The sequence below is a fragment of the Hordeum vulgare genome, chromosome 7H, assembly GCF_904849725.1.
Source record: "Hordeum vulgare subsp. vulgare chromosome 7H, MorexV3_pseudomolecules_assembly, whole genome shotgun sequence".
Taxonomy (NCBI): domain Eukaryota; kingdom Viridiplantae; phylum Streptophyta; class Magnoliopsida; order Poales; family Poaceae; genus Hordeum; species Hordeum vulgare.
This window is the reverse complement of record NC_058524.1, coordinates 79857504-79880948: the sequence shown is the minus strand read 5'-3', so window position 1 is coordinate 79880948 and position 23445 is coordinate 79857504. Positions and strand designations below refer to the sequence as shown.

Here is a 23445-nt window from a genome sequence, read left to right as displayed (position 1 = left end):
ACTGTACATCTATAAAATGACAACTATGATGACATAAATGTGACAACTAGAAACAACGAAAAAAAATCAACGAAACATGTCAACATGAGATCTTATTTTGAAGGTCTCAACGAGACAAACCTAACGGTGAAGGCGAATCTCCTATAAAATTATTAATATGTGAGATAAAACATTTTTTAACTTGACAATAAATATACATAAGATGTTGGCTAGGACTGGACCTTGTTATGAATGAATGTTGTCTATTTTTTACTAGAATCGCTAATGCATGGATGCTCGTTTCTCTCTATAGTAAATGTTTTGCATGCATGCACTGTTAAAATGATTGTCTTTTTTCTTCGGTGAGATGCATGCAATAGTATAAGTTTTTGTTGTCACGAGTAATGTTTTCATCCGTGAACAATGACTTGCGCGGTGGTTAGCGAGCCGTCCGGGGAAGACAGCCGCCGCTATGTATTCGTCTGAATTTTTTGAGAAGAACCTGTGACTCTATGACATGCAAATGCAAGTACTACTTGGAGGACAAATCTGAAGCTCGTATTATGACGATAATGTGTTTGCGGTTCGACTCGACAGATAGGGATGCTGCCAATACGATGACTCTGCTAGAATTTATCTAAGAGTCCTATTAAGAGTTTAATTAGGATTACATATGGGCACTAGCTAGCCAGTGACAGTGCGAAGCTAGTGCGAGAATTAACCTAAAAGAAGAGGATTGAGCATGTGCGCCGGCCGCCGCGCGCTAGCTCAGGGTCGGCTAGCACGCACCATGGCGGAAGCCCACAGCCCCTCCGGCGACGTCATAGAGCACCTCGTGCGTCTGCTGCTGCACGTTGCCGATGAAGCCGAGGGCGAAATCTGCGGCCATGGGCGCAAAGGCGAGGCAGCTGTCCAGCAGGACGGACAGAAGGCCAAGCTCAATGACAGCGCCGCCGTCGAACACCAGCGAGACCGTGGGCACCGTCACCTTGCTGACCCCCACGAAATCGAAGCAGGTGTCGAGGTTCCCCGTCGGAGCGCGTGTCTTGTACGCTCTCATGGCGTTCCTGAACGCCAGCCGCAGCGAGCGGTACGCGGTGGGGGGCAGCTGCGTGATGACGGCGCTCGAGTCCATGACCGTCCCGCCGGAGAAGACCACCGGCGGCACGTTGAGCCGCCGCCCGGCGACTTCGATGCCCTGGAGCCGCACCACGTAGATTGTCGGGTTGATGACGTTGGCGCTCCTGACGAGCGGCGTGGTCGCGAACGCGCCCGAGCCGCCGCCGTCGTCGCCGTTGACCGGCCCGCCGATGGAGAGAAAGCCGGCGGCGCTGGGCCCCGGAACGCAGTAGGAGAAGGCGTTGCCGTACGCGCGGGCCGTCTGCGAGAGGAGGGACTGCGGCCCGCCGCCGAGCGACATGGTCCCGGAGGCCTGGGCGCTGAACTTGCCGCGCACGGCGTGGCTGCACCCGAACCGGAAGTTGAGGAAGGTGGTGCTGGGGCTGATGGTCAGCGTGTCGGTCATGTAAGTCCCGAGCGTCAGCCTATGATCGCTGTACTCGATCCGGTACAGGCAGTCTCCGGTCGAGTTGGGCTTGGAGCAGCCATTGGCGTAGCCGCCGAGGGTTCGGCAGGCGCGGGAGCCGCAGCGGACGGGCGCGCCGGTGCTCGACCTGTACTTTTTGCACAATGGATGTTACATTGCCGCATCAAGAAGAAGGCCAGTACAAAAAAAAGAAGCCGGTGGTGCTTTGTTGACCTGCGGGGATCGAAGAAGGCGTTCCGCTGCGGGTAGCACTGGGGGATGAGGCAAGGGAGGCACTGGATCCACGGGACGTCCTCGGTCGTGTCGATGGCCATGGTCTGGGACAGGATCATGGGGTCGTCGTCGTCGTCGCCGTCGATCACCGCGCCGTAGCCAGAGCCCGAGCCGATGCCGAAGGTCCCTCGGAGCATGAAATCCATCTGCATCATGTCCACGTGCGGCCTGTCTGGCTCGAGCACGTCGTCCACCTCGCCGGTGGCCTTCCTTCGGACGTAGTCCGTGCGGGCCTGATCCCAGCGGAGCATCTCCACCAGGGACGGCGGCGTGCCCTCCGACGGCGAGCACGGGCCGTACGGCCGGTGCAGCGGCACCCACGTACCATTCGCGGATGGAGTCACTGCAAAAAGAAGAAGAAAAAAAGAGCATGCATCACGGCCATGGTTCTCACAACACATCTTCATCATCAACTCGTGTACCTATGTACGTACCCTTGAGGCCAGAGCAGATGGATTTTGGCTCCAGCAGGTGGCTGGTTTGCACCACCATGTAGCGTTGGTGGCGTTCCTGATCTGCTCCTCCGCCATGCACAATGGCGAATCTAATGGACAGGAGGAGGAGGAGGAGCACGCCGAGTGCTACTAGCGGCGGGCTAGAAGCAGTGGCCATGGCTTCCTCTCTGGTGTCGCCGTCTCCAGCCGATCTGGCTCTACATATGCAGTCATCCCCTCAACGTGTAGTTCGCACTTTACCTGTTAAAGCAGTTTACTAAGACTAAGACATGTTGAAGTCTAAATGATGACCAGGAGGCCAGCATGGGCGTCCAAATTGGACGCTGCGTCAAGTAGCAGCGGCCATCCCTTCCACGTGTCAAGGAAGAGCAAACGGTCCTGCAGTTCTGCCGTCTAGCTCGCGTCCCCGTCATACCTATTCCGACGCAGCAAGGAAAAGGCGCCATCACAACGCCCCGTGGACGGTCCAGCGACCGTGATGCCCCGTCAGCTTGACATTATTTATAGTGAGGAGTAACATAGTAACATGCATATGTTGCTAGTTTAAATTATTGTCGTCACATTAAATAGTATCACAAGGTTGTCCATAATAAGAGTATCATACGTAGTATCCATACATGTCAACTAGGCAATTTAGATTAGATGACATAGAATTAAATAAAAAAAAAAGAGAGGGTTGAATATTAGGCTGGTTGTAATGGATAGTATCATATACTAGTATCATGCATATGATACTAGTGTATGATACCACATCTGTAATGCATAGTATCATATGTTAGTACTCCCTCCGGTCCTTTTTACTCCGCATATTAGACTTGGGTCAAGTCAAACTTTACAAAGTTTGACCAAATATATATTGAAAAATATTAACATCTACAATATCAACTATACATATCATGAAACTACCTTTCTTAATGAATCTAACAATATTAATTTGGCATTGTGAATGTTGATACATGTTTCTATAAATTTGGTCAAAGTAGAGATACTTTGACTTCGGACAAAGCTAATATGCAGACTAAAAAGGACCGGAGGGAGTATCATAGGGTAGTTCATTTATTGTCATGCAAGACACATAGTAGCACATCATTTAATATGATACGGTATCATGATATGATACTTAACCATCTCTTTCTTCATTTAATTCTATGACACCTCATCAAAATTGTCTAGTTAGCATGCATGATACTATCTATGATACTACCATTACGGGCAGCCTTATATCATGATATCGTATCATATTAAATGATATGCTACTATGTATCTTCCATGACAATAAATGAACTACCTTATGATACTAACATATGATATTATGCATTACGGATGTGATATCATATATTAGTATCATATGCATGATATTATTATATGATAATACCTATTACAACCAGCCTAAGGATAGTAACATTGAACCTTTTATTTATTAGCTTATAGACTCATCTTCTTTTAGTATGCGTTATGTTACTCATAAAATGAGTAACTAGCTAAGTTATTCAATTTTTCTATATTCTCATTAGTTAGTTGTCACATCATTGTGTGAAGAAGAAGGGGGCGTCCTCCTCTGTAATCGCGAACACTTGTGGCTGCCTCCTTCATTACCTCGGTCGCGGTAGGGGTGGCACATCCTCGCGTACCATGATGACGACCGACATGATGGCAGCCAAGGAGACGCGATGCAATGTGGCGCATCTGGCAGTGTTCGCAATGTCGAACGTGGTGCTGGACCTCCCAGACCTCGTGTTTGCCTGGCCGAAGATCGATCCAGGACCGTTGCGTAGACGTCCGCCCGCCCCGACGATGTATCAGCGACCAACTCTACAAACCGGGGCTGGCTAAATTCGAGTGCTTGGCCAGACACCTTTCCGGCAAGGGCAAGGGTGGGCAACAAGGGCTAGAGTCTGCACTCGAGCCTTGCCACTAGGCGGACGCGACCAAGCAGATGTGTCGCAAGCGTGCAACGACGGTTGATCTAGCATATCACGACACCTTATGCGGCGAACCACTTGAAGGGCGGCGACGACAACGGAGGTGCCGGTTGTCTTGGAGGCCATGCCTTTGAGGTAACCTCACCTAGTTTAATTTAAGTTTTGTACGGTTTAATTGAACTTTGCTAACTTTCGTTCTTTTGGTTAAAAATAAACATCGTATGGTTTTCGTTTTCACGAATCTTGCTTTTTTGTGAGAAGTCTATTTTAGATGGGATATACGTGTTGGAGTTGGCCTAAGGGCATCTCCAATGTCGACCCTGAGACTGTCTGCATATGTTCATACGGTTTCAAACCGCGGAAGCCATCCAATGCAGGTATGTATCGATCCGTTCGGCAGTTCGAACGCACTTTCTCTCGCAAAGTGGTGATAGAGGGGGTGCGGGAGTTCGGACAACAACCACGTTGGACTGCGAAATCCCAGACTCACTAAATCCATCCTCATGGCCCCATTTTCTTCCACTCCATCTCTTCTTCCTCTTGCCTTGCATCCGCACCCTCCACCTTTTCTTCCTCTTGCTTTCCATCCACACCGTTCACCTCGTGTGTCGCCGGTATACCTCTCCAGCCGCCAAACATGCAGTGTCAGACGTTTGCAACCAACACCGATGTGCATGCCCGCCTTTTTGATGGTGCTATCCATCCTGAAGCCATTTGTACCCATGTACACTCCACCAACCCGTCGACAACCTCCATCGCGGCTACCACACCCACAGGTGTTCGGTCAAATGTCATTGAGCTTATTTTCGAACACCATGTATTTTTTCGAGTAAGAAGGATGAAGGGTACTCGACCATGGAGGATGAGTTATTGTGCGATGCGTTGTTGGCAGTATCCGCAGATTTCGTAGGCAGGAGTAGATTGGGGATCTTCTGGCAACAAGTGCATGAACTGATTCATGAACTAAAGCACATTGTGCCCAATGACATGCACATCATCCATGATCGCAACGTGAGGTCGTTATCGTATTGATGGTACACCATCTAGACCATCGCCACAAAGTCTAGTCATGTAGTTGCTCAGTTGGAGGCAAGGTAGCCATTGCATGCGGTAGAGGAGGAGATCATAAATTTGGGATCTTCTTCTTGTTGATTGAATTATGCATTCATTCAATATTGTTATTCATGTTGTGTAGCTCGTATGCGCTATCGTGATGTATCACATGACAAAGGAACGGACATTTAAGTACACATTTTTAGGTGAAGCTGAAGGGACAATATGTGTAGGGTGACATGATCCATTGAAAAACTTGTTGGACATCAAATTTGGGACATTTTTGTACTTGCATGCTATGTATGGATGATTTTTGTCATTTTCTTTTAAATTTTGATCAATATCAGTCAATTTACATAAATTTCATCCGCTAATAAGAGCAAGTATAATAGTGGACTTATATCCCGCTTACATAGCATTTTTGTCTATGTGGAGGAAAGAGAGATGAAAAAGTAAGGAGAGTGGGCTCTCATGCAAGAGCCTAGCTATATACGTACTCCTAGGAAAATGCAATAAATACGAAAAAAGAGATAGAGAAAAGGAGGACAAAAATAATACTCTTATAGCCAACCTTATAGTTTACCTTATTGTATGTGTGGCTATAAGTCCTAACTATATGTAACATGGCAACATCATACAGAAAACAGTTGGCTATACCATTTAGCCATGCTTTAAGTCAAAACCCAACTTGAATTTTATGTGGATATTGTTAGATGACCGGCTACGACATTCATGTCTGTGGACTGATTCCCCTTATATGGAGACAAATACCGAAGAAAATTTGCATGTTGTCATGGAAGACATCCTAAGAGCATCTCCAACACACGCGCTAAATAAGACGCGTCCTGGAAAATGGCTTTTTAGCGCGTGCTTGACCGAATCGGCAGCTCCAGCATACTCGTTAAAATCGCGCACACTAAAAACTACTCCGTGTGTCGAACATAATCGCACTGTGCGCTGCATTTTTCTAACGTCCGCTACCGCGCGCTGAAAAGCGACTCTCCCGCCCGAACGCCCACCAACCGTCGGATCTGAAAGCTCCGCTCGTGAGCGCAATTCCCCCATCCTTTGTGGCGACCCATCGACGCTTCCTCCCGCCGTTCCCCACCGCGCGCGCCGCTTGCCCCTCTTCCCCGGTGGCCGCCGCCGCTTCCTCCATCGCGGCTGCTCATGGAGCGCCCTATTCCATCGACGAACAGCGCCCGACGGGGGTTTGCAGCTCAGCGCCCACAACGTGTTTGACAAAACGTTTGCAAGGTATATATTGCTACTAAACCTCATTTTTGTAGATGATTTTGTAGATGTTTGTATTGTTAAATTTTAGTTTGAATTCAAATTTGTAGATGAGTTCGTCTCATGATTCTTCTCATGAATAATTAGATCTTCAAGAGGAGGAGGACCTAGCAATGGTCCTAGCTATGCACATCAACAAAAAACGAAGCACGGTGGTTCGTTTTTTGGTCGTGAGAAATTCTGGAGGGATAGGATTGATGCCCACAACAGATTGATAAGTAACTATTTTGCGGATATTCCCACATACCCCGAGTCCTACTTCCGGCAATGTTTTAGGATGAGCATCAAGTTGTTCAAACATATTGCAGAGAAACTGACGAGCCATGATCGGTTTTTTCAGCAAAGGAGCAACGCTATCGGAGAACTCGGTGTTGGGGTAATGTAGCATAAATTCAAAATTTTCCTACGCATATTCAGATCTTCCTATGGAGAGACCAGCAACGAGAGAGGGGTAAGAGCATCTTCATACCTTTGAAGATCGCTAAGCGGAAGCGTTACTAGAACGCGGTTGATGGAGTCGTACTCGCAGCGATTCAGATCGCGGTGTGATTCCGATCTAGTGCCGAACTACGACACCTCCGCGTTCAACACACGTGCAGCCCGGTGACGTCTCCCGCACCTTGATCCAGCAAGGAGGAGGGAGAGGTTGGGTAAGAACTCCAGCAGCACGACGGCGTGGTGTCGATGGAGAGACGAGGTCTCTCGGCAGGGCTTCGCCAAGCACCAGCATAGAGGAGGAGGAAGTAGGGCAGGGCTGCGCCGAGGGAGAGGGAGAAGTCTCTCTCCCAAGGGCCAAAATCCCTTTCTATTTATAGGAGGAGGGGGAGGGGCTGCGCCACCCCTAGGGTTCCCTCCCGAGGGGCCGGCGGCCACCAGATGGGAAAGGTGGCGGCGGCTAGGGTGGGGAGGGGGTGGCGCACCACCTGGTGGGCCTTAGGCCCACCTGGCTTAGGGTTTGCCCCCCTTTTCTCTCCCCCACGCATTGGGCTGAGTGGGGAGGCGCACCAGCCCACCTAGGGGCTGGTTCCCTTCCCCACTTGGCCCACCTTACCTCCCGGGGTCGTTGCCCCCCTTCGGTGGACCCCCGGGGCCACCTCCGGTGGTCCCGGTGGTCCCGGTACGTTACCGGTGATGCCCGAAACACTTCCGGTATCCGAAACCATCCGTCCTATATATAAATCTTTACCTCCGGACCATTCCGGAGCTCCTCGTGATGTCCGGGATCTCATCCGGGACTCCGAACAACTTTCAGTAACCTCGTATAACAATTCCGTATAACCCTAGCGTCATCGAACCTTAAGTGTGTAGACCCTACGGGTTCGGGAGACAGGCAGACATGACCGAGACGCCTCTCCGGCCAATAACCATCAGCGGGGTCTGGATACCCATGGTGGCTCCCACTTGCTCCACGATGATCTCATCGGACGAACCACAATGTCAAGGATTCAATTAATCCCGTATACGATTCCCTTTGTCTGTCGATATAGAACTTGCCCGAGATTCGATCGTCGGTATACCTATACCTTGTTCAATCTCATTACCGGTAAGTCTCTTCACTCATTCCGTAGCACGTCATCGTGTGACTAACTCCTTAGTCACATTGAGCCCATGATGATGTTCTACCGAGCGGGCCCAGAGATACCTCTCCGTCACACGGATTAACAAATCCTGATCTCGATTCGTACCAACCCAACAGACACTTTTGGAGGTACCCGTAGTGCACCTTTATAGTCACCCAGTTACGTTGTGACGTTTGATACACCCAAAGCACTCCTACGGTATCCGGGAGTTGCACAATCTCACGGTCGAAGGAAAAGATATTTGACATTAGAAAAGCTTTAGCATACGAACAATACGATCTAGTGCTATGCTTAAGATTGGGTCTTGTCGATCACATCATTCTACCAATGATGTGAACCCGTTATCAATGACATCTAATGCCCATGATCAGGAAACCATGATCATCTATTGACTAACGAGCTAGCCAACTAGAGGCTTGCTAGGGACACATTGTGATCTATTTATTCACACATGTATTATTGTTTCCTGTTAATACAATTATAGCATGAACAATAGACGATTATCATGAACAAGGAAATATGATAATAACCATTTTATTATTGCCTCTAGGGCATATTTCCAATAGTCTCCCACTTGCACTAGAGTCAATAATCTAGTTACATTGTGATGTATCGAACACCCATAGCATTATGGTGTTGATCATGTTTTGCTCGTGGAAGAGGTTTAGTCAACGGGTCTGCAATATTCAGATCCGTGTGTACTTTACAAATATCTATCACTCCACTATGGACATGGTCCTGGATGGAGTTGTAGCGGCGATTGATGTGCTTCGTCTTCCGGTGAAACCTGGGCTCCTTGACTATGGCAATGGCCCCAGTGTTATCACAGAAGAGTGTCATTGGACCCGACGCGCTTGGAACCACTCCAAGGTCGGTGATGAGCTCCTTCATCAAAATTCCTTCATGAGCTGCTTCTGAAGCAGCTATGTACTCCGCTTCACATGTAGATGATGCCACGACTTCTTGCTTGCTGCTGCACCAGCTCACTGCCCCACCATTCAACACATATACGTATTCGGTCTGTGACTTAGAGTCATCCGGATCTGTGTCGAAGCTAGCATCGACGTAACCCTTTACGACGAGCTCTTCGTCACCTCCATAAACGAGAAACATTTCCTTAGTCCTTTTCAGGCACTTAAGGATATTCTTGACCGTTGTCCAGTGTTCCATACCGGGATCACTTTGGTACCTCCCTACCAAACTTATGGCAAGGTTTATATCAGGTCTGGTACACAGCATGGCATACATTAGAGAGCCTACGGCTGAAGCGTAGGGGACATAACTCATCTTCTCTCTTTCTGCTGCCGTGGTCGGCGACTGAGTCTTACTCAATCTCATACCTTGCAAAACTGGCAAGAACCCTTTCTTTGTTTTCCATATTGAACTTCTTCAATATCTTGTCAAGGTATGTACTTTGCGAAAGACCTATGAGGCGTCTTGATCTATCTCTATAGATCTTGATGCCTAATATGTATGCAGCTTCTCCAAGGTCCTTCATTGAAAAACTTTTGTTCAAATAGGCCTTTATGCTCTCCAACATCTCTATATTATTCCCCATCAATAATATGTCATCCACATACAGTATGAGGAAAGCTACAGAGCTCCCACTCACTTTCTTGTACAAACAGGCTTCTCCGTAAACCTGTATGAACCCAAACGCTTTAATCACCTCATTAAAGCGAATGTTCCAACTCCGAGATGCTTGCACCAGCCCATAGATGGAGCGCTGGAGCTTGCACACTTTGTTAGCACCCTTAGGGTCGACAAAACCTTCTGGTTGCATCATATACAACTCTTCCTTAAGGTTCCCGTTAAGGAACATTGTTTTGACGTCCATTTGCCAAATTTCATAATCATAAAATGCGGCAATTGCTAACATGATTCAGACTGATTTCAGCTTCGCTACGGGAGAGAAAGTCTCTTTGTAGTCAACTCCTTGAATTTGTCGAAAACCCTTTGCGACAAGTCGAGCTTTGTAAACGGTTACATTACCGTTTGCATCAGTCTTCTTCTTGAAGATCCATTTATTTTCTATGGCTCGCCGGTCATCGGGAAAGTCCACCAAAGTCCATACTTTGTTCTCATACATGGATCCTATCTCAGATTTCATAGCCTCAAGCCATTTGTTGGAATCCGGGCCCGCCATTGCTTCTTCATAGTTTGAAGGTTCACCGTTGTCTAACAACATGATTTCCATCACACGGTTGCCGTACCACTCTGGTGCGGAGCGTGCCCTTGTGGACCTTCGCGGTTCAGTAGTAACTTGATCCAAAGCTTCATGATCATCATCATTAACTTCCTCTTCAGTTGGTGTAGGCGCCACAGGAACAACTTCCCGCGCTACGCTACTATCCTGTTCGAGAGGGGGTTTAATTACCTCATCAAGTTCTACCTTCCTCCCACTTACTTCTTTCGAGAGAAACTCTTTCTCTAGAAAGGATCCGTTCTTGGCAACAAAGGTCTTACCTTCGGATCTAAGATAGAAGGTATACCCAATAGTTTCCTTAGGGTATCCTATCAATACGCATTTCTCCGCTTTGGGTTCGAGCTTTTCTGGTTGCTTCTTCACACAAGCATCGCAGCCCCAAACTTTAAGAAACGACAACTTAGGTTTCTTGCCAAACCATAGTTCATATGGTGTCGTCTCAACGGATTTAGACGGTGCCCTATTTAAAGTGAATGCTGCAGTTTCTAATGCGTATCCCCAAAATGATAGCGGTAAGTCGGTAAGAGACATCATAGATCGTACCATATCTAATAAGGTGCGATTACGACGTTCAGACACTCCGTTGCGTTGCGGTGTGCCAGGCGGCGTTAGTTGTGAAACGATTCCACACTTCCTTAGGTGTGTGCCAAACTCGTGACTCAAATACTCTCCTCCACGATCAGATCGTAGACACTTGATTTTTCTGTCAAGTTGATTCTCGATCTCACTCTGAAATTCCTTGAATTTTTCAAATGTCTCAGATTTTTGTTTCATCAAGTAGATATACCCATACCTACTCAAATCATCGGTGAGAGTGAGAACATAACGATAGCCACCGCGAGCTTCAACGTTCATTGGACCACACACATCAGTATGTATTATTTCCAATAAGTCGGTTGCTCTCTCCATTATTCCTGAGAATGGAGTCTTAGTCATCTTGCCCATGAGGCACAGTTCGCATGTGTCAAATGATTCAAAATCAAGAGACTCTAATAGTCCATCAGTATGGAGCTTCTTCATGCGCTTAACGCCGATATGACCAAGGCGGTAGTGCCACAAGTATGTGGGACTATCATTATCAACTTTACATCTTTTGGAACTCACACTATGAATATGTGTAACATCACGATCGAGATTCATCAAGAATAAACCATTCACCAGCGGAGCATGACCATAAAACATATCACTCATATAAATAGAACAACCATTATTCTCTGACTTAAATGAGTAGCCGTCTCGCATTAAGCAAGACCCTCATACAATATTCATGCTCAAAGCTGGTACTAAATAACAATTATTAAGGTTTAAAACTAACCCGACGGTAGATGTAGAGGTAGCGTGCCGACGGCGATCACATCGACCTTTGAACCATTCCCGACGCGCATCGTCACCTCGTCCTTGGCCAGTCTCCGCTTATTCCGCGGTTCCTGCTTTGAGTCACAAATGTGAGCAGCAGCACCGGTATCAAATACCTAGGAGCTACTACGAGCGCTGGTAAGGTACACATCTATAACATGTATATCACATATACCTTTAACGTTGTCGGCCTTCTTGTCCGCTAAGTATTTGGGGCAGTTCCGCTTCCAGTGACCCTTTCCCTTGCAATAGAAGCACTCAGTCTCAGGCTTGGGTCCATTATTTTTCTTCTTCCCGGCATCTGGCTTACCGGGCGCAGCAACAACTTTGCCGTCTTTCTTGAAGTTCTTCTTACCCTTGCCTTTCTTGAAACTAGTGGTCTTGTTGACCATCAACACTTGATGCTCTTTCTTGATTTCTACTTCTGCAGACTTGAGCATCGAGTACAACTCGGGAATGGTCTTTTCCATCCCTTGCATGTTGTAGTTAAGCACAAAGCCTTTGTAGCTTGGTGGGAGAGACTGGAGGATTCTGTCAATTATAGCATCATCCGGAAGTTCGACTCCAAGTGAAGTCAGACGACCGTGTAACACAGACATTTTGAGTATGTGCTCACTGACAGAACTGTTCTCCTCCATCTTACAGCTAAAGAACTTGCCAGAGACTTCATATCTCTCGACACGGGCATGAGCTTGAAAAACTAGCTTCAGCTCCTGGAACATCTCATATGCTCCGTGTTGCTTAAAACGCCTTTGGAGCCCCGTTTCTAAACTGTATAACATGCCACACCTAACCAGAGAGTAGTCATCACTCCGCGTTTGCCAGACGTTCAGAATGTCCTCGGCTGCTGAGGGAGCGGGAGGGTCACCTAGCGGCGCATCAAGGACATAAGCCTTTTTAGCTGCTTCAAGGATGAGCTTCAAGTTGCGAACCCAGTCCGCATAGTTGCTACCATCATCTTTCAGCTTGTTTTTCTCTAGGAATGCGTTGAAATTGAGGTTGACGCTGGCCATCTACAATATTTATAAACACAACTTTTAGACTAAGTTCATTTAATCAAATTAAGTATGAACTCCCACTTAAATCGACATCCCTCTAGTCATCTAAGTGATACATGATCCATGTTGACTAACCCGTGTCCGATCATCACGTGAGACGGACTAGTCACCATGGTGAGCAACTTCATGCTGATGGTATTCAACCATACGACTCATGTTCGACCTTTCGGTCTCTTGTATTCGAGGTCATGTCTGTACATGCTAAGCTCGTCGAGTCAACCTAGGTGTTTCGCGTGTGTAAATCTGGCTTACACCCGTTGTATGCGAACGTTAGAATCTATCACACCCGATCATCACGTGGTGCTTCGAGACAACGAACCTTCGCAACGGTGCACACTTAGGGGAATACGTTCTCGAAATTTTAAGAGGGATCATCTTATTATGCTACCGTCGTTCTAAGCAATAAGATGTAAAACATGATAAACATCACAATGCAATCATATAGTGACATGATATGGCCATTATCATCTTTGCTCTTTCGACCTCCATCTTCAGGCATCGCATGATCATCATCGTCACCGGCGTGACACCATGATCTCCATCATCATGATCTCCATCATAGTGTCTCCATGAAGTCGTCACGCCAACAACTACTATCACTACTACTATAGCTAACCGTTAGCAATGAAGTAAAAGTAGTAAGCACACGGCGTTGCATCTCATACAATAAATTAAGACAACTCCTATGGCTCCTGCCGGTTGTCATACTCATCGACATGCAAGTCGTGAAACCTATTACAATAACATGATCATCTCATACATCATACATGCAACATCACAACTTTGGCCATATCACATCACATGTCAAACCCTGCAAAAACAAGTTAGACGTCCTCTAATTGTTGTTGCAAGTTTTACGTGGCTGATTTGGGTTTCTAGCAAGAACGCCTTCTTACCTACGTGACAGCCACAACGATGATATGCCAAAGCTATTTACCCTTCATAAGGACCCTTTTCATCAAATCCAATCCGACTAGAGTAGGAGAGACAGACACCCGCTAGCCACCTTTATGCACGGTGTGCATGTCTGTCGGTGGAACCAGTCTCACGTAAGCGTACGTGTAAAGTCGGTCCGGGCCGCTTCATCCCACAATGCCGCCGGAAAAGAATAAGACTAGTAGCGGCAAGAAAATTGACAAATCATCGCCCACAACTTTTTGTTGGGGAACGTCGCATGGGAAACAAAAAAATTCCTACGCGCACGAAGACCTATCATGGTGATGTCCATCTACCAGAGGGGATTTCCAATCTACGTACCCTTGTAGATCGCACAGCAGAAGCGTTAGTGAACGCGGTTGATGTAGTGGAACGTCCTCACGTCCCTCGATTCGCCCCGCGAACCGTCCCACAAACCGTCCCGCGATCCGTCCCACGATCTAGTGCCGAACGGACGGCACCTCCGCGTTCAGCACACGTACAGCTCGACGATGATCTCAGCCTTCTTGATCCAGCAAGAGAGACGAAGAGGTAGATGAGTTCTCTGGCAGCGTGACGGCGCTCCGGAGGTTGGTGGTGATCTGATCTCAGCAGAGCTCCGCCCGAGCTCCGCAGAAACGCGATCTAGAGGTAAAACCGTGGAGGTATGTGGTCGGGTTGCCTTTGAAAAGTTGTCTCAAATCAGCCCTAATTGCTCCATATATATAGGAGAAGGGAGGGGAGGCTTGCCTTGAAGCTCAAGGAGCCCCAAGGGCTGCGCCACCAAGGGAGGAGGAGTCCTCCTCCAATCCTAGTCCAACTAGGATTGGAAAGTGGAGTCGTTCTCTCCTTTCCCACCTCCTTTTTTTCTCTTTGATTTTCTATCATTGGCGCATAGGGCCTTCTTGGGCTGTCCCACCAGCCCACCAAGGGCTGGTGCGCCACCCCCAAGGTCTATGGGCTTCCCCGGGGTGGGTTGCCCCTGTTGGAAATATGCCCTAGAGGCAATAATAAATTAGTTATTATTATATTTCTTTGTTCATGATAATCGTTTATTATCCATGCTATAATTGTATTGATTGGAAACACAGTGCATGTGTGGATACATAGACAAAACACTGTCCCTAGTAAGCCTCTAGTTGACTAGCTCGTTGATCAAAGATGGTCAAGGTTTCCTGACCATAGGCAAGTGTTGTCACTTGATAACGGGATCACATCATTAGGAGAATCATGTGATGGACTAGACCCAAACTAATAGACGTAGCATGTTGATCGTGTCATTTTGTTGCTACTGTTATCTGCGTGTCAAGTATTTGTTCCTATGACCATGAGATCATATAACTCACGGACACCGGAGGAATGCTTTGTGTGTATCAAACGTCGCAACGTAACTGGGTGACTATAAAGATGCTCTACAGGTATCTCCGAAGGTGTTCGTTGAGTTAGTATAGATCGAGACTGGGATTTGTCACTCTGTGTGACAGAGAGGTATCTCGGGGCCCACTCGGTAATACAACATCACACACAAGCCTTGCAAGCAATGTAACTTAATGTAAGTTGCGGGATCTTGTATTACGGAACGAGTAAAGAGACTTGCCGGTAAACGAGATTGAAATAGGTATGCGGATACTAACGATCGAATCTCGGGCAAGTAACATACCGAAGGACAAAGGGAATGACATACGGGATTATATGAATCCTTGGCACTGAGGTTCAAACGATAAGATCTTCGTAGGATATGTAGGATCCAATATGGGCATCCAGGTCCCGCTATTGGATATTGACCGAGGAGTCTCTCGGGTCATGTCTACATAGTTCTCGAACCCGCAGGGTCTGCACACTTAAGGTTCGACGTTGTTTTATGCGTATTTGAGTTATATGGTTGGTTACCGAATGTTGTTCGGAGTCCCGGATGAGATCACGGACGTCACGAGGGTTTCCGGAATGGTCCGGAAACGAAGATTGATATATAGGATGACCTCATTTGGTTACCGGAAGGTTTTTGTGCATTACCGGAAAAGTTTCGGGCTCATCGGTAGTGTACCGGGAGTGCCGGGAGGGGTGCCGGGGACCATCGGGAGGGGTGTCACGCCCCAAGGGGTCTCATGGGCTATGGGAAGAGATAAACCAGCCCCTAGTGGGCTGGAATAAGTTCCCACTAAGGCCCATAAGGTTTGAGAAGGAAAAAACACAAGGTGGAAGAGTTTCCAAGTGGGAAGGTGGAATCCTACTCCAACTAGGATTGGAGTAGGACTCCTCCACCTCCAATTTCGGCCAAACCTTGAGGGTTTGAGGCTGCCTCTTCCCTCCCCCTCCCTCCTATATATACTGAGGTATTAGGGCTGATTTGAGACAACTTTTGCCACGGCAGCCCGACCACATACCTCCACGGTTTTTCCTCTAGATCGCGTTTCTGCGGAGCTCGGGCGGAGCCTTGCCGAGATTAGATCATCACCAACCTCCGGAGCGCCGTCACGCTGCCGAAGAACTCTTCTACCTCTCCGTCTCTCTTGCTGGATCAAGAAGGCCGAGATCATCGTCGAGCTGTACGTGTGCTGAACGCGGAGGTGCTGTCCGTTCAGCACTAGATCGTGGGACGGATCGCGGGACGGTTCGTGGGACGGTTCGCGGGGCGGATCGATGGACGTGAGGACGTTCCACTACATCAACCGCGTTTCTTAACGCTTCTGCTGTGCGGTCTACAAGGGTACGTAGATCGGAAATCCCCTCTCGTAGATGGACATCACCATGATAGGTCTTCGTGCGCGTAGGAAAATTTTTGTTTCCCATGCGATGTTCCCCAACAGTGGCATCATGAGCTAGGTTCATGCGTAGATGTCTTCTCGAGTAGAACACAAAAGTTTTTGTGGGCGGTGATGTGCGTTTTGCTGCCCTACTTAGTCTTTTCTTGATTCCGCGGTATTGTTGGATTGAAGCGGCTTGGACCGACATTACTCGTACGCTTACGAGAGACTGGTTTCATCGCTACGAGTAACCCCGTTGCTCAAAGATGACTGGCAAGTGTCGGTTTCTCCAACTTTAGTTGAATCGGATTTGACCGAGGAGGTCCTTGGATGAGGTTAAATAGCAACTCATATATCTCCGTTGTGGTGTTTGCGTAAGTAAGATGCGATCCTACTAGATACCCATGGTCACCACGTAAAACATGCAACAACAAAATTAGAGGACGTCTAACTTGTTTTTGCAGGGTATGCTTGTGATGTGATATGGCCAACGATGTGATGTGATATATTGGATGTATGAGATGATCATGTTGTAATAGATAATATCGACTTGCACGTCGATGGTACGGCAACCGGCAGGAGCCATAGGGTTGTCTTTATAACTAACGTTTGTGCTTGCAGATGCGTTTACTATTTTGCTAGGACGCAGCTTTAGTAGTAATAGCATGAGTAGCACGACAACCCCGATGGCGACACGTTGATGGAGATCATGGTGTGACGCCGGTGACAAGAAGATCGTGCCGGTGCTTTGGTGATGGAGATCAAGAAGCATGTGATGATGGCCATATCATGTCACTTATAAATTGCATGTGATGTTAATCCTTTTATGCACCTTATTTTGCTTAGAACGACGGTAGCATTATGAGGTGATCTCTCACTAAAATTTCAAGACGAAATTGTGTTCTCCCCGACTGTGCACCGTTGCTACAGTTCGTCGTTTCGAGACACCACGTGATGATCGGGTGTGATAGACTCAACGTTCACATACAACGGGTGCAAAACAGTTGCACACGCAGAACACTCGGGTTAAGCTTGACGAGCCTAGCATGTGCAGACATGGCCTCGGAACACATGAGACCGAAAGGTCGAGCATGAATCGTATAGTTGATATGATTAGCATAGAGATGCTTACCACTGAAACTATTCTCGACTCACGTGATGATCGGACTTGAGATAGTGGATTTGGATCATGTACCACTGAAATGACTAGAGAGATGTACTTTTTGAGTGGGAGTTCTTAAGTAATATGATTAATTGAACTAATTGTCATGAACATAGTCTAATGGTCTTTGCGAATTACGATGTAGCTTGCGCTATAGCTCTACTGTTTTTATATGTTCCTAGAGAAAATTTAGTTGAAAGTTGATAGTAGCAAACTTTGAAGAGGATTGTCCTCGTTGCTGCGCAGAAGGCTTATGTCCTTAATGCACCACTCGGTGTGCTGCACCTCGAGCGTCGTCTGTGGATGCTATGAACATCCGACATACACGTTTCTGATGACTACACGATAGTTCAGTGCAAAATACTTAATGGCTTAGAAGCAAGGCACCGAAGACGTTTTGAAACGTCACGGAACATAAGTGATGTTCTAAAGAGATGAAATTGTGATTTCATGCTCGTGCCCTTGTTGAGAGGTACGAGACCTTCGGCAAGATTCTTTGTCCACAAAGTAAAGGAGAAAAGCTCAATCGTTGAGCGTGTGCTCAGATTGTCTGAGTACGACAATCACTTGAATCAAGTGGGAGTTAATCTTCCAAATGAGATATTGATGGTTCTCCAAAGTCACTGCCATCAAGCTGTGAGAGCTTCGTGATGAACTATAACGTATCAAGGATAGATACAATGATCCTTGAGCGATTCGCGATGTTTGACACTGCGAAAGTAGAAATCAAGAAGGAGCGTCAATAGTTGATGGTTTGTAAAACCACTAAGTTTCAAGAAAGGCAAGGGCTAGAAGGGATACTTCGTGAAACGGCAAAACAGTTGCTGCACTAATGAAGAGACCCAAGATTAAACCCAAACCCAAGACTAAGTGCTTCTGTAATGAGGGGAACAGTCACTGAGGCGGAGCAACTCTAGATACTTGGTAGATAAGAAGGCTGGCGAAAGTCGAAAGAAGTGTATTTGATATACATGATGTTGATGTGTACTTTACTAGTACTCCAAGTAGCACGAGGGTATTGGATACCGGTTCGGTTGCTAAGTGATTAGTAATACGAAATGAAAGCTACGGCATAAACGGAGACTAGCTAAAGGCGAGGTGACGATACGTGTTGGAAGTGTTTCCAAGGTTGATATGATCAAACGTCGAACGCTCCCTCTACCATCGGGATTGGTGTTAAACCTAAATAATTGTTATTTGGTGCTTGCGTTAAGCATGAACATGATTGGATCGTGTTTATTGCAATACGATTATTCATTTAAGGAGAATAATGGTTACTCTATTTTCTTGAATATTCACCTTCAATGGTTTATTGAATCTCGATCATAGTGTTACACATGTTCATGATATTGGTGCCAAAAGATACGAGTTGATGATGATAGTACCACTTACTTGTGGCACTGCCGCTTGAGTCATGTTAGTATAAATTGCATGAAGAGGCTCCATGCTGATGGATCTTTGTACTCACCTGATTTCGAATCACTAGTGACATGCGAATCATACCACATGAGCAAGGCCTTGTTTTCATTGAGATGAAATAAGATAGTAACTTGTTGGAAGTGATACATTTTGATGTATGCAGTCCAATGGGTGCCGAGGCACGCAGTGGATATCATTATATTCTTACTTCACTGACGATTTGAGTAGATACAGGAGTATTTACTTAATGAATCACAAGTCTAAAATGTTGAAAAGTTCAATTCCGTTTCAGAGTGAAGTTCTTCGTAACAAGAGGATAAACTGTCTACGATATGATCATGGAAATGAATATCTGAGTTACGAGTTTTGGTACACAGTTAAGACAATGTGGAAATTGTTTCGCAGTTCATGCCACCTGGAACATCATAGTGTGATGATGTGTCTGAACGTCATAGCCACGCACTATTTGGTATGGTGCATACTATGATGTCTCTTATCGAATTACAACTATCGTTTATGGGTTATGCATTATAGACAACCACACTCACTTTAAATAGGGCACCGCGTATTTCCGTTGAGATGACACAGTATAGACTGAGGTTTAGAGAAATCTAAACTGTCGTTTCTTGAATGTTTGGGGCTTCGACACTTATGTGAAAAAGTTTCAGTCTGATAAGCTCGAACCCAAAGCGGATAAATGCATCTTCATAGGATATCCAAAACAGTTGGGTACATCTCCTATCTCAGATCCGAAAACAAAGTGTTTGTTTCTAGAAACGGATCCTTTCTCGAGGAAAGGTTTCTCTCGAAAGAATTGAGTGGGAGGGTAGTAGAACTTGATGAGGTTATTGAACCATCACTTCAACCAGTGTGTAGCAGGGCGCAGGAAGTTGTTCATGTGGCGCCTACACCAATTGAAGTGGAAGCTGATGATGATGATCATTGAGCTTCGAATCAAGTTACTACAAACCTCGTAGGTCGACAAGGTCGCGTACTGCTGCAGAGTAGTACGGTAACCCTGTCTTGGAGGTCATGTTGTTGAGCAACAGTGAACCTACGAGTTATGGAGAAAGCGATGGTGGGCCCAGATTCTGACAAATGGCTGGAAGCCATGAAATCCGAGAGAGGATCCATGTGTGAAAACAAAGTGTAGACTTTGGTAGAACTACTTGATGGTCATAGGACTATTGAGTAAAAATGGATCTTTAAAAGAAGACAGACGATGATGGTGATAAGTCACTATTAAGAAAAGCTCGACTTGTCGCAAAGATGTTTTCGATAAGATCAAACAGTTGACTATGATGAGACTTTCTCACTCGTAGCGATGCTAAAAGTCTGTTAGAATTATGTTAGTTGTTGATGCATTATTTATGAAATATTGCACGTAGGATGTCAAAACATTGTTTTCTCGACAGTTTCCTTGAGCAAATATTGTATGTGATACAACCAGAAGGTTTTGTCGATCCTAAAGATACTAGCAAGTATGCAAGGTCCAGCGATCCTTCAATGGACTGGTGCAAGCATCTCGGAGTTGGAATATATATACTTTGATGAGATGATCAAAGATTTTGGGTTTGTACAAGGTTTATGAGAAACTTGTATTTCCAAAGAAGTGAGTGGGAGCACTATAGAATTTCTGATAAGTATATGTGGTTGACATATTTTGGATCAGAAGTAATGTAGAATTTCTGTAAAGCATACAAGGTTGTTTGAAAGGAGTTTTCAAAGGAATACCTGGATTGCGCTACTTGAACGTTGCGCATCAAAGATCTATGGAGATAGATCAAAAGCGCTTAATGAAAGTTTCAATAAGATGCATGCCTTGACAAGTTTTGAAAGAGTTCAAAATAGATCAGCAAAGAAGGAGTTCTTGGTTGCGTTGTAAGGTGTGAATTTGAGTAAGACTCAAAATCCGACCCCGGCAGAATAAAGAGAATAGACGAAGGTCGTCTTCTATGCCTTAGCCGTAGAATCTAAAGTATGCCATGCTGTGTACCGCACCTGATGTGTGCCTTGACTCAAAGTATGTTGAGACGTACAGAGAGTGATCCATGATTGAATCACTAGCAGCGGTCAAAATTTATCCTTAGTAACTAATGGACTAAGGAATTTTTCTCGATTATGGAGGTGGTTAAAGAGTTCGTCGTAAAGGGTTACGTCGATGCAAGCTTTGACACTAATCCGAATAACTATGAGTAGTGAAACGGATTCGTATAGTAGAGTAGGTATTTGGAGCATTTCCGAATAGCACGTAGTAGCAGCATCTATAAGATGACATAAATATTTGTACAGAACGCACGGATCTGAAAGTTTCAGAACCGTTGACTAAAACCTCTCTCACGAGCAAGACGTGATCAGACCCCATAACTATATGGGTGTTGGATTCGTTGGAATCACATGGTGATGTGAACTAGATTATTGACTCTAGTGCAAGTGGGAGACTGTTGGAAATATGCCCTAGAGGCAATAATAAATTAGTTATTATTATATTTCTTTGTTCATGATAATCGTTTATTATCCATGCTATAATTGTATTGATTGGAAACACAGTGCATGTGTGGATACATAGACAAAACACTGTCCCTAGTAAGCCTCTAGTTGACTAGCTTGTTGATCAAAGATGGTCAAGGTTTCCTGACCATAGGCAAGTGTTGTCACTTGATAACGGGATCACATCATTAGGAGAATCATGTGATGGACTAGACCCAAACTAATAGACGTAGCATGTTGATCGTGTCATTTTGTTGCTACTGTTATCTGCGTGTCAAGTATTTGTTCCTATGACCATGAGATCATATAACTCACGGACACCGGAGGAATGCTTTGTGTGTATCAAACGTCGCAACGTAACTGGGTGACTATAAAGATGCTCTACAGGTATCTCCGAAGGTGTTCGTTGAGTTAGTATAGATCGAGACTGGGATTTGTCACTCTGTGTGACAGAGAGGTATCTCGGGGCCCACTCGGTAATACAACATCACACACAAGCCTTGCAAGCAATGTAACTTAATGTAAGTTGCGGGATCTTGTATTACGGAACGAGTAAAGAGACTTGCCGGTAAACGAGATTGAAATAGGTATGCGGATACTAACGATCGAATCTCGGGCAAGTAACATACCGAAGGACAAAGGGAATGACATACGGGATTATATGAATCCTTGGCACTGAGGTTCAAACGATAAGATCTTCGTAGAATATGTAGGATCCAATATGGGCATCCAGGTCCCGCTATTGGATATTGACCGAGGAGTCTCTCGGGTCATGTCTACATAGTTCTCGAACCCGCAGGGTCTGCACACTTAAGGTTCGACGTTGTTTTATGCGTATTTGAGTTATATGGTTGGTTACCGAATGTTGTTCGGAGTCCCGGATGAGATCACGGACGTCACGAGGGTTTCCGGAATGGTCCGGAAACGAAGATTGATATATAGGATGACCTCATTTGGTTACCGGAAGGTTTTTGTGCATTACCGGAAAAGTTTCGGGCTCATCGGTAGTGTACCGGGAGTGCCGGGAGGGGTGCCGGGGACCATCGGGAGGGGTGTCACGCCCCAAGGGGTCTCATGGGCTATGGGAAGAGATAAACCAGCCCCTAGTGGGCTGGAATAAGTTCCCACTAAGGCCCATAAGGTTTGAGAAGGAAAAAACACAAGGTGGAAAGAGTTTCCAAGTGGGAAGGTGGAATCCTACTCCAACTAGGATTGGAGTAGGACTCCTCCACCTCCAATTTCGGCCAAACCTTGAGGGTTTGAGGCTGCCTCTTCCCTCCCCCTCCCTCCTATATATACTGAGGTATTAGGGCTGATTTGAGACAACTTTTGCCACGGCAGCCCGACCACATACCTCCACGGTTTTTCCTCTAGATCGCGTTTCTGCGGAGCTCGGGCGGAGCCCTGCCGAGATTAGATCATCACCAACCTCCGGAGCGCCGTCACGCTGCCGGAGAACTCTTCTACCTCTCCGTCTCTCTTGCTGGATCAAGAAGGCCGAGATCATCGTCGAGCTGTACGTGTGCTGAACGCGGAGGTGCTGTCCGTTCAGCACTAGATCGTGGGACGGATCGCGGGACGGTTCGTGGGACGGTTCGCGGGGCGGATCGAGGGACGTGAGGACGTTCCACTACATCAACCGCGTTTCTTAACGCTTCTGTTGTGTGATCTACAAGGGTACGTAGATCGGAAATCCCCTCTCGTAGATGGACATCACCATGATAGGTCTTCGTGCGCGTAGGAAATTTTTTGTTTCCCATGCGATGTTCCCCAACAGCCCCCCCCCCCCCCCCCCCCCCGTGAACACCCGGAACCCATTCGTCATTCCCGGTACATTCCCGGTAACTCCGAAAACCTTCCGGTAATCAAATGAGGTTATCCTATATATCAGTCTTCGTTTCCGGACCATTCCGGAAACCCTCGTGATGTCAGTGATCTCATCCGGGACTCCGAACAACATTCGGTAACCAACCATATAACTCAAATACGCATAA

At 46.4% G+C, this 23445-nt stretch overlaps 1 protein-coding gene across 1 annotated transcript; it reads right to left on the bottom strand.

Annotated features, from left to right (window-relative positions):
* Nucleotides 1-515: 515 nt before the first annotated feature.
* Nucleotides 516-2504, bottom strand: LOC123412442 (aspartyl protease family protein At5g10770-like). The gene is made up of 3 exons (XM_045105389.1): nt 2233-2504; nt 1739-2141; nt 516-1652 (listed from the first exon to the last, which is right to left on the bottom strand). The coding sequence occupies exons 1-3, from the start codon at nt 2408-2410 to the stop codon at nt 758-760; spliced, it is 1476 nt and encodes a 491-aa protein (XP_044961324.1). The 5' UTR covers nt 2411-2504; the 3' UTR covers nt 516-757.
* Between the last annotated feature and the right edge of the window lie 20941 nt (nt 2505-23445).

Bases quoted from the DNA above. Each gene is read 5' to 3' on its own strand.
- LOC123412442 (XM_045105389.1), bottom strand. From the start codon at position 2,410: ATGGCCACTGCTTCTAGCCCGCCGCTAGTAGCACTCGGCGTGCTCCTC. The intron at 2,142-2,232 runs GTACGTACATAG...TTCTTTTTGCAG, and splicing joins CATCTGCTCTGGCCTCAAGG to TGACTCCATCCGCGAATGGT. The intron at 1,653-1,738 runs GTCAACAAAGCA...CAAAAAGTACAG, and splicing joins GCCTTCTTCGATCCCCGCAG to GTCGAGCACCGGCGCGCCCG.